We start from the raw sequence: 11727 nt of genomic DNA on the forward strand, positions 1-11727 counted from the left end.
TGTAACCTACAATAAAGTATACTAAGTGGAATATTCCATAGCAGTCATGTAACCCCGCAAAAAAATAGTTTTGTTTTGGATTACAATTTTTTTTTCGTTTTTGGGATTTCGGATCTGAAATTGCATGTTTGTTGGTTAGCATTTGAAGTAAAACTCCAGGAATTTTTGTTCCTTAACACTTGCAGTGGGGCTACTCTGTACTTTGGTATTTTGGGGTTTATATTTATTTTGGGTTTTTCCATGTTAATAAAAAACAAAATATTTTTTAACGTTTTGGATACTCAAATCACAGTAGTCCGTTGTTACTTACCAAATGTTCTTGGAACTGCCCTTTTTTCGCAGCACACCGCTGAATCTTTGAAAAGAAAAAAAACTGCAAGTGCGAGAACAGTGTGCACCTAAACCACCTCATATTATATCACTCACATTCACTAAACACCCCCATCCCCATCGATAAAATAAAAGGTAATCATATACAGGTTAGGCCTATTATTTCTGACTAAAGATTTCCTGCCGCTGACCAATTTTACACTTCTCTCTCCTCTGCAGTATCTTTATTCTTGTAGTAAAGCTCCATCCTGTACTCTTTTGCTCTAATACATTTCAGCCAATGTCCTGTTTCTTGTTCATTTTTCATTGCTGTATCCCTTGTGATCTCTTAATTCTTAATGAGAACTTGATAGAAATTGGCGAGCAGCAGGACGGTTTTGCATCAGCAAGAACAGGCACAGCCTCGGTGAACTACTGGACAAGTTTTATATTAGACCCCTAATGTCACCTATGGTTCCCAAAAAAACTGATCGCATTTCACCAGCTTTTTCTCCGATCAAAGCAGGTGGAGAAATGACAGGCTAAAACCATAAGTGACAGAATACAAGTTGCTTCCGGTTTCAGTGATCGGAGGGAAAATCTGCTGCTGAAAGTGTGCTGATCGCCCTTCAGCTGAGGCGCATACACCCGCCCGTGCAGGTCCTGGGTCAGCATGGGGGACAGCAGAAATTGGACTAGCTGGCAGCGGAGACGGGGGTTACACACTCTCCAGCTACATACAAATGATTGGGTGGCTCTATATCTGCCCAAACCCTTGTATGTGACAGCATGGGGCAGGTTGTAACAAATGGTACCAAGATCACGGCTGCTGCGCCGTTTATATACGTATTGTGGTTCTAAAGTGGTTAAGGCATCCCCCAAGCATGATATTTAAAAGACTTGTATATTTATGTATTTATAGACAGTATGTTGCACTTGAAGTCTCATGAAAAGACCAATTTTTACAGCATTGGTACATGTCCCCCATGGTAGCGCCCAGGTTCCCATGCCTTGTCTTGTACAGCTTTTTGCCTATTATCCCTATAAATGGCCAGAATTTAAAAACTGCATGTAGGAATTCCACAAACACTTGGCGAATCGAACCTGGGAAGATTCGCCTATCCCAAGTGATCAAGAATATTACATTAAAGTCCTTTTACAAACAACAGAAATATCTTACAGAACAGACTCTGGGAATTGTCACATCGTTGCAGGCAGGATATGACTTGGAGCTTTACCAATCCAGCTTACTGTACAATACCTTATTCTACAGAATGATGGAGGAGATGTTTTATTGGCTGAACCGGAGAGCTAGTTTCATCAGATTTGAAGCAAGGAATCAGAATCAGCTTTATTTGGCCAGGTATGTACAACTTACAAGGAATATGCTTCTGGTTTAAAAGATAACTCTCAATGTACTTACACAGAAATACATACAAAATACAGTTACATACATTCATAAAAAGTAATTATAAGCCACCAAAAGGAATTCATCAGTCATTGAAACTTGAGTTCTGTATGGTCTACTTTCTATTTGTAGGAACTTAGGTCCCTTCACTGTCCCTCATGTTTGTTACCCCGGGATGTCTCAGGAGACAGGGACCTTTAGGAAAGGGACCTGATCTGTGCGTTGTTAAGATTGGCACATTTATGAAATGCTGCCTTACTCTGCTGATGTGCAGATGAAGGTTTAACGTGGAGATGCCACCTAAAACAGGATTCAGAATACATGCACAAACACACACACTGGTATATTTTCAATTTTACTGCACACTAAAACAGTATACCTTTAACTCCAGCTTTGCTTAGAGACACTCTTACTGAGGCCTAATTATTTAAAGCCCTCTTTACAGAGATACGTTTACAAAGCTCAGCCAGACAACTCAGGAAGGCAGTCTCATTGTCAGGGCCGGATTTACTCCCCCTGCCGCCCCAAGACCAGGTTCCACAAGTAAAAAAATTTTTTACTGTTTCTTTCTTTATTTTTATCACTTTTTATTTTTCTATTCAATTATTTCTTCTTATTTTTTTTACATTTATTTATTTAATTTTTTTATCAATTTTATTTTTTTTAGATTTTTACTTTTTTATAATTTAACCGGCTCCGTAGTTTGCGGCCGGTGGACACCTTACACCGGAGCCCGCAACTTCCCACAAGGTCACCGCTGCCGCCCTCTGCACTCTGCCGCCCCGAGGCCCGGCCTCGGTGGCCTTGTGGGAAATCCGGGCCTGCTCATTGTGACTTGAGGTAGCAACCCTAATGAGCCCATAAGCAGCACTAAGGCAGTGCTGTACACTCCCTTTTGTAAGAATAAAACAAAATATTCTTTCACTAAAAATCACATCAACATGCAGCTCTGCATGCTGACTTAAAATCATATTACACTCATTAGTTAAACAAACTGGTTTTTCATTTACTGACAAATAGAGTTTATCTACTTCCTGGTCCCCTTTGGCACAAATGATGTAAGTGTCAAAGTGTTGCATCCTGGGAAGGTTACATCAGCAGAGAAATCTCATCTGTAATCTCACGAGATCTCAGGGAAAGGCATTTTCCTTCCCTGAGATGATGTGCATGGTCACATGTCCTAGTCACATGTTTAGGCTAATTTAAAAAAATGTCCCTTAGGATGTTTTAAACAAAAAAAAAGTAGCTTTGGCTTCAATGCTTACCTTTAATCCAGAGATTTCCCTCACAGTACCTCTTCTCAGTCTTTTGGATTGAATGTTGCCCAGTGTCACTCAACCAGGAAGACTGAGAAAAGATCGTGAAGAACACTAAGGCCCTTCCCCTTGCCACAGTACCTCTTCTCAGTCTTTTGGATTGAATGTTGCCCAGTATCACTTAACTAGGAAGACTGAGAAAAGATTGAAGGACACCTTTGACCCTTTCTCTAGTGCAAGCCACCATGTGCTCACAGTGTATTGATGGAGGATGTTCAGAACAGGACACTGTCTCGAGAAGACTTAGAAGGACCCAGCCTGTCATGTGGCCAGCCAGAAGACATCAGTAAAAAGTAGGTAAAAAAAATCCCATACTTCTGAGGGGGGCCCTGAGTTGGGTTTTACGGATCGACTTATCATTAATTTTACAGATCTACAAGAAGAAATTCCTGACATGTCACAATATACAGTAACAGTATAATTTTTAGTTCTTGAGGTCTACTCCACCTACTGTGCCTAGGCTGAAAGAGGCATTCTGGGAAAATTATGTCATCAGTCTGCTGCAGGTTAGAGGAAGCATTTCTTCATTCCCCCTTCCCCAATGATCACTTGTTGGGACTTTAACTTTCTGGCAGCTCACAAAGAGACAGACAAATTAATTTTTTTCAGTAAGAAAGGGAAGAGTTAGAACTTCTTAATGTTACCATTGGTGTTCCACTGTCCCAGTGACAACTACTCCCCACATTTCATATCCTGCTGTCACAGCAACAGGAAGTAAGGTGAAATTTTCCAAACGTTGTCGAAGACAGCAACAAAAATTTGACAAGTGCATGATCTTAGCAAGTCTATTCAATGCATGTGGTACCAGAACTTCTAAAAGTTCAAGATGTGGGTCCAGTTGCATCCTGGGATGACGACCTCGCACTATCTGTTATGTCTTTGCTTAGTACTGGCAATAGTTCTGGGTGTTCTGTGCCTATTGTAAATTTGTTGGGATACACTGAAGAGTGAGACAGCCATGGTCAAAGAGTTTGCTAGGCAGTTTTCCCTTTGAGGTCCACGTGTCTGTTTCAGGGTCATAACAATCAAAAGAGTCAGAATCCTCAATGGCGTTGTTCACAGTCAGGCTCCGACCTCCCGTCACATAGATTTTATTTTGTAGAACAGTAGCTCCGTGGTGCATCCTTCTGTCCTTCATGTCTGCACATTTCACAAATGTGTTCTTTGTCGTGTCATAGGCAATTATTCTCCTTGTGTAACCTGCAATAAACAGCCAAGACTTAAACTTAACACAATGGAATTCTAAAGAAAGCACATTCTTAAGGTGAGGATGTGTTGCCTACTTTCCCAGTAGGACAGGAATCGACAGATTACTTTATTTTAATGGCCTGTGTCAATAGACATTTGTTTAATTCAATTGCTTTCATGTACTGTACATGTCTATGGAAGTGCAAAACCTGCTTGAAGCAGGTCAGAAGGAAGTCAAGCACATGTCAGCTTCAACTATCAATAAATTCTAAATGATCCCAGAAACGTCTCAGACTGATGTCAGACTGATTCCATTGACACAAGCCCAAAGTCTGTTGACACAGGACCTTACTCTTGTTCAGTCTGAAATCCTATTTTTTTAAAAATTATATGTGTTGTCTTCCATGAGCTAACTGGGTATGCACTTGGTTATTGCTCCCAGGGTTCCCCTGCTCTTGATTAACCCACCAACTTGGGGCACAGTTTGTCAAACCCATGGTGGCTCTTCCCTCCAGACCTAAAAGCTGCAATTCCCTCTCAGTTTTTCCCTCTGCACACCATTCCCAACATGACAAAATATAAAGTAACAGTATAATTTGCAGTTCTTGAGCTCTACTCCACCTACTGTGCCTAGGCTGAAAAATACACTCCAAGAAAATTATGTCATCAGTTTTTCATTCCCCTTCCCCAATCATCACTCACCGGGACTTTAACTTTCTAGCAGCTTACTATGTAACAGAAAAGGGCAAATAAAACACCCGCTGTGCACATTATTAAAGGGTTCCTACTCTACTTTCTTGTGTTTTCTAAATTTTATCTTACCACAAATGCAACAGGAGGAGCTAGAACACACAATGGTGGGGTGGGAACACCCAAAACTCCCAGGTGGACAGAAAAAGGGGAAGGAATTATGGCTGGAAGATCTCACTTTTGGAGTATCCAAGACATGAAAGAAGTCTCCACCCAAGATAAAATATTACTTTAAGTAATATTCTCCCCCAGGGGTGGGAGAATTATATGGAATTCAGGAGGCAGTCTGTCCATTTTTTAGGAGCCAGCTCCATTAACAACAACTATATAAATCTCAAAAGTTAGGTGCCAGCGCCGGCATTGGCTACCTGGCCCTGCTTTGACCCTTTAACAATCTCAGTGCTGTCTAATCTAGAAGTGGGCAACTGGGCAGGCCAAGTTTGCTCTGCTGGTTTCCAGCTACAATTCCCAGCAGCATTACAGTCCATATCTCAGTGATGTAGGTATTACCCTTAGTGAATACTGAAAATGCATATGAAAATGTTGAACTCATGAACTTACCTCCAATTATTATAATCCTATCACCGATTACTACCGCTGGAGCACAGACATTCTTCACCACCCTGGTCTCCATCCTGAACCATGTGTTCCTTGCAATGTGGTAAACCTGTTGGATGAAATTTACTTTAGTAAGCTTAGTAAAATCTCCATAAAAGTAACAAGAGAACTGTGTAGGGAGGCCAGAAGCCTCTCGGCACAGATACTGGATAAGTGTACTCCTCTCTCAAGCCTTGCTTTCTCCCTCTATGGACTTCTCAGCACAAGTCCTAGATGGGATTTTTGAGGTTCTCTGCTTACAGAACATTGTAGAGTACAGTGGCTCAATTCTCGCTGCTCCGCACATAGCACTGTCTCTCTAGACTTGGTCTACAGCACACTTCTATGTGCCAGTGAGCAGAGTCTGGCCACAGCTACACCGTTTTCAGCTTTACACAGCTCTGCCACACAGGGCAGAAGACTTGAGCTTTAGCTGCCGCAGTTCAGTTATACTTAGAGGTCTAGTCCCTCCCATACCACTGTGCTGGGTAGTGAAAAAAGAAGTAGCAGACTGATGAGTTCCTCTGCTATTCTGCCCTTCCCTTTTATCAACATTCTCTTTAGACTGCAGCACAAGTAACTGGCTCCTTGAGCTGCTTCTCCTTCCCCCTCTCTGAGCACTGCTGTATAAAAACTGTCAGAGACTTGCATTTATAAACACATATAGTGATGTATTAATGAAATCAAAGCTGTATTAATGTGTATCTTTAATGTCTGCCTAGGGTTCAACTTTAATCATTTGTAAAAGATAGTTAGAAAGGTAGTAATAGACAGTTACAGCTTGCAATGCCAATATGCAGTTTCTAGAGTGAGTGAGACACTTTCTTGTATGGAGGGGAATTTATAGGTCAGTTTTAGGCAATGTCTCACAAAAAGGATGTGTGAATGTAGCCTTTAAAGGAGAACTATGGGGTTAAGGCTTTTCCCCATAGTTCTCCTTAGAGTAACGGGAGGACACAAACTAGCATCCTTCTGTCACCCTAGCCTCAGTATACCGCGAGCTGTAGCTCGCGGTATACTGAGACGCCGCAGTATACCGCGAACTGCTGCTCGCGGTATACTAAGACGCCGCAGCTGAAGCGGATCCCGACAATTATGCCGGGATCTGCCCAGCTGCGTGAGTGACAGCTGGCTCTGCCTATCTAGAGGCAGAGCCAGCTGTACCTGCCCCCTCCCCCGTCCGTTCCGCCAGTCAGCGCTGGCAGATCGGAGAGGGGAGGGGGGAATCCAGCCCCTATGTGTTCGCTCACCTCCCGATCTACTGAGCCGACCTGTGACAGTCTCAGTGTCACAGGTCGGCTAGAACTATGAGGTGAGTGAAAAGCACTCAGCTCATAGTTCTCATTTAAATCCATAAATATGGTGAAGAGAGCTGACACTCGTAGGAATACTCTTAATGATGTCTCTTTATTGAAAAGACATAAAAGCAACTGCAAGGATTTCTAACATGTTTCAGTCCAAATGGTCCAAATAGGAAACGCAAAGAACCTTTCGTCCTCTCCTGTTCCAGAACTGTCATTCCTTGGCTGCTGTGGCCTGGGAAGAAGCTAATCAGGCATGATCTGTGCTTGATTAGCTTAAACTGAGTGCATCAATGACATTAGGGGGTCTAACACCCCGTTTGCACTGGAGCGTCTGGGAACACACGTCACTTTTGTGCATTTTTTCCCGCTACATTTGTTATACGTCCCAATTATTTTCCATGGGTGGCACACAGGTGGAGTAGAAGCAGAAAAGCAGTTCTTGGACTACACTTATGTTTTTACTTCCTCAGCATTTTGCCAATTTCCATTGTCATTTGTGTTCATTACCAGCATCGAACCTGTTGAATGAAAAGGTTGCAGTGTATGTGTGTAGAATGTACAGGGATATGAAGGAGCTGGACGAATACTCGCATCTTGCCTGAACAGGAGAACAATTGTTACTTACTTCCAAGAATTTGAATTAGCTATAAATGTGCAGCAATGCATGTACTGTACATATTGTTCTAGCACTGTAATGCTGAAGGCAAAACACCCACACGGCACAGTAAATATGGGGGCGAGATTATAGTATATCTAAAGCCAAAACTTTTTTTTTTTTCATTTTAGATATTGATAGGATGGTTAAATCGCCTGTCTGGATTTTTTTTTTGCCTTCTGCGTTCCACTGGGGAGAATTCTTTTCACTTCCTTTCATATAGACTCAAAAGGAAGTGTGAAGAACCCTCTCCAAACCAAGGAAAAATGCCCTGTAAAGCCGGGTATACTTGGGTCTATTTTGTTCGTTCAACCCGTGGGCTGAATGAAAGAAACAGATTCCTCCATCATATACATATACAGTACTCCGCTGTTCTTGGCGGCTGCTGTCAGAATACCCAAATGGAGCTAGTAGCTAATTGGCTGCCAGATCCATTTGGCTGAGAATTTTCCAACCGTATCCTTTGATCTGCTGATTAAGGGATGTCGGGCAGAAAGCTACCTACAGTGGCACCTTTGTAGTGAATTTCGATCGGTTCATCAAGAATCAAACGAAATTCGAAGCATGTATACTCGACTTTAGACAGTTGTCACTGAAATAGATGTCCACATTGGGAGAGAGAGAGAGTTAGTGGGAGAGAGAGAGAAGGGGAGAGATAGGGGGCGGGAGAGAGAGAGAGAGAGAAAGAGAGAATGAAGGAGACAGGGGAGGAGAGAGAGAGAGAGGGAGGAGAGAGAGAGAAGGGGAGAGGAGGGGAGAGAGAGAGGGAGGGAGGGAGCGAGAGAGAGAGAGAGAGAAGGCATAAAAGCAACTGCAAAGATTGCTGACATGTTTCAGCCCATAAATGGTCCATATAGGAAACACAAAGAACCTTTCGCCATCTCCAGTTTCAGAACTGGCATTCCTTGGCATTCCTTGGCATTCCTTGGCTGCTGTGGCCTGGGAAGAAGCTAATCAGGCATGATCTGTGCTTCATTAGCTTCATTTTAGTGCATCAATGACATTAAGGGGGTCTAATACCCCATTCACACCTAGGTGTACCGGGAATGTGCATTGTATTCTCACATGTTTTTTTTCCCACATTTCCTCCATTTTTAGCAAAAAGCTGAATGTGCAAATTCTCTGTGTAAATGTCTACAGTCTGGTAATGCTGCTGCTATATTGGGAGGCAATGGTGTAGTCTGCAACAGAAAGTAATGTTACCGGCAAAACTTCCAGGTAAGAAATCTGTAACAGATTCCCAAATCTTGTGGCGCATACAGTGAAAGCTTTGCAATTGCATGCCCCTGTGAAACAGCTAAAAACTATGCTACACCCAATTGTTTATAGGCAATGCTTTAAACACCTTTACAGATCGTCAATTGAGAGTTAACCGTGAATAATGGATCTAGAATTATTGCTTAGCATGCGTGGCGATACCTAACATGTGTGTACCTAACAATTGTTTTCTTATGTAGGTGCACCCAATGTGTGTTTGTGTTAAAGTGCCCATACACTGGCCGAAATTCGCACAGTATGTGTGGGGCTGTTGGGTTCCTTTCAGAAGGCATTCCTCGATCAGCTGCTCGAAGGAGCCGGCTGGAAAATCTTTGTACGATCAGAGCCGGCAGCCAATGAGCTTCCCGCTCTGATCGGGTATTCTGACAAATGTTGGCGGCACCTGTCATAATACAATGCAAACAGCAGCAATTGCTCAATCGTCACGCTGTTTGTGTTGATGGAGGAATCTCTTCAATTTTTTTCGTTCAGCCCGCAGGTTGAACGAAAAAAACTGATAGGTGTATGGCCAGTCTTAGTATGTGTGTGTACATGGGGGGACTTCAACTAATTTTTTGGGTGTTTTTCAATTTATTTTACTTTACTTTTTTATAATTTTTCTAACTTTATTGCTATTACATAGCAGGGTTAACAAGCCCCTCATAAGGTGGGGGACATGTGCAACGGCCGGTGGAAGTGATCGGGCAGCTGTAAAGTGATCAATTGGCTTTACACATGTAAACAGGCTATCACTGCCGGGAGTCTGCTTTACAGGGTCCCACTGCTGCTGACATACATTGGCTGTAGTGAAAGGGTCAAAGTTATATTTTCATCAATAATCTGCCTGGACACATTACATTACCCCATGGAAGTATTAAAAATGCTGGAGTATGTTACTGACGCTCATAGAACTAAGGTTCTTGGGTGAGTGGCGAAATGTCTTCATAATTACAGAACAAATCCTGCTGAGCGTGCCTAGCTACTACTAGATATATCATGGCCAAGACAAATGAGACATCAATTTACCTGTATAAGCCGAACAGGATTCTGCATGACGTCCTCTCCACCAAAGAGGTAGATTCTTTGGTCTTTGGCAGCTACAGCCGGATGAAGGACAGCAACTGGCATGCTGGCCATGGTCTCCCATGTATTATAAATGCTATCAAACCTTTCCACTGAGTTGAGTATTTCTCGTTTCTCACCAATTCCCCCAATTGAAAATATATAGTTTATGTATCCAACGCTTCGGTGAGAAAATCTTGGAACAAGCATAGGCTCTCCTTTCCTCCACTGGTTTAATTTGAGAGAAAGAATATACACGCTTGAAGTAACTGTTTTGTCCTTGTTGGCCATAGACAACCCACCAAGCACATAGACACTACCGTGCAGACCAACTGCTGTAGCCTTGTAAAGACGTAGCGGTAGCTTGGCTAGCCTAAGCCACTGGTTAGACTTTTCATTGTACAACAAGACATCTCTGGTGGTCTGCTGGCTGTCTTTCCGGCCTCCAACATTTATAAGGAATTCTTGATGAGAAAAGCGTCGTGGGACATGCCACATGGACTTAATGTCTGGAGAAATATTTTGGTTCAAAGAAAATATCACTCTACAGGCAGATTCCAACATGGTTCGGCAAGACAGGGAGGACTGAATAAGGGGGTCATTGGCAATGAACTGGAAAAGAAACATTGGATGAACATATTCAAGTCTGACTTTTGTAAACAATTCTTGCAGGTAGCACTTTCGCTCTTGGACATCGTGTCTGATCCAAGCCATCAGGGTCTCATAGACTTGTTCCTCTTCCCCATAAAGGTCATCATCTCCGAGGTAGTCCAACAATTCCAACGCAGAGAGCTCCTTCAAATCCTCTGATAGGGATACCTCTTTAAAACATTGCAAAGCCATTTGTCTAGCTTTCTCTGTAAGGCTCTTGCAAATAAAAAATTCAGAAAGACAAATCATGCTTAAACAGTTTTGAGGAGTCATTTGGTTCTGGAGGAATTTAGAGCATGTTCCCAGCAATGTATCATATTGGAGTAATGAAGCAGCTTGAATGAGATGGAATGCATTATCAACTGTGATAAGGATATCTCCAGTATAAACATATGTGATTATCCGATGAAATGTGTCTGAACTGATGCCCATTAAAGTCACTCTTTCTTGGATGCTCTCCCTAAAATTGTTGCAGAACATGGCCTTGAAATAGGGGCTACTTGAAGCCAACACATTGCGGTGACATGGAAACTCACAATCATCAGTGCAAATGATAACATCTGTTAATAAACCGGTTTCTCTCAACCTGTTCAGCTCTTTGAGTAAGTCACACGAAAAGTCTTTATCGTGAAAGAGCAGTGAGTTACAAGAATCGCCATCCATATTGAATCTTTGTGACTTTAATTAATACTGAGTAAGCACAGGAATGCATTGGATGTAATTGTAGCCATAGTAGGTGAGATTCTCCAGTTTTAGCCTAGAAAAAAAACAGGTTATAACTCCATTATTTTTTACTGTTTTAAAAACAGATTAAAAAATATATTCAGGGAACTCTATTTTTACTAGACTTTAGCGCAGAACTGTTCTTCCTAATACAACCCTGAAAAATACTTAGGGTTGACCTGTCCATCTTCTCCGCTACCCATGTATTTCCCTTATCATATCTCTTTTCATCTCTCACTCCAGCCTGCAAATTCTCTCCAACACAAGGAACTTGCCATTCCTATGAGGGGGGTGAATTTTGGAAAGTTTATTTAGTTATTATTTATTTTTAATGCTGGTTTTATTTACAGCACTAAAAACATGACTGAGGGTCTAATCTCTGACTCCCTGTCAATGCAACAAGAAGAGAGAGGAATCTCCTCCAGCTACAATCTCCTGGACCAACTACAATGAAAACCTGAGAGAGCTTCTTACCCTTCCACACGCTATCCAAAACAAAAATTCAAG

At 42.1% G+C, this 11727-nt stretch overlaps 1 protein-coding gene across 1 annotated transcript; it reads right to left on the reverse strand.

Annotated features, from left to right (window-relative positions):
- Nucleotides 1-3949: 3949 nt before the first annotated feature.
- On the reverse strand, nucleotides 3950-11160 carry KLHL38 (kelch like family member 38). Its single transcript, XM_018562228.1, has 3 exons — nucleotides 9811-11160; nucleotides 5533-5638; nucleotides 3950-4233 (listed from the first exon to the last, which is right to left on the reverse strand). The coding sequence occupies exons 1-3, from the start codon at nucleotides 11158-11160 to the stop codon at nucleotides 3950-3952; spliced, it is 1740 nt and encodes a 579-aa protein (XP_018417730.1).
- Between the last annotated feature and the right edge of the window lie 567 nt (nucleotides 11161-11727).

Source organism: Nanorana parkeri, unplaced genomic scaffold (genome assembly GCF_000935625.1).
Source record: "Nanorana parkeri isolate BGI_ZX_2015 unplaced genomic scaffold, ASM93562v1 scaffold566, whole genome shotgun sequence".
NCBI classification, from domain to species: Eukaryota; Metazoa; Chordata; class Amphibia; order Anura; family Dicroglossidae; genus Nanorana; species Nanorana parkeri.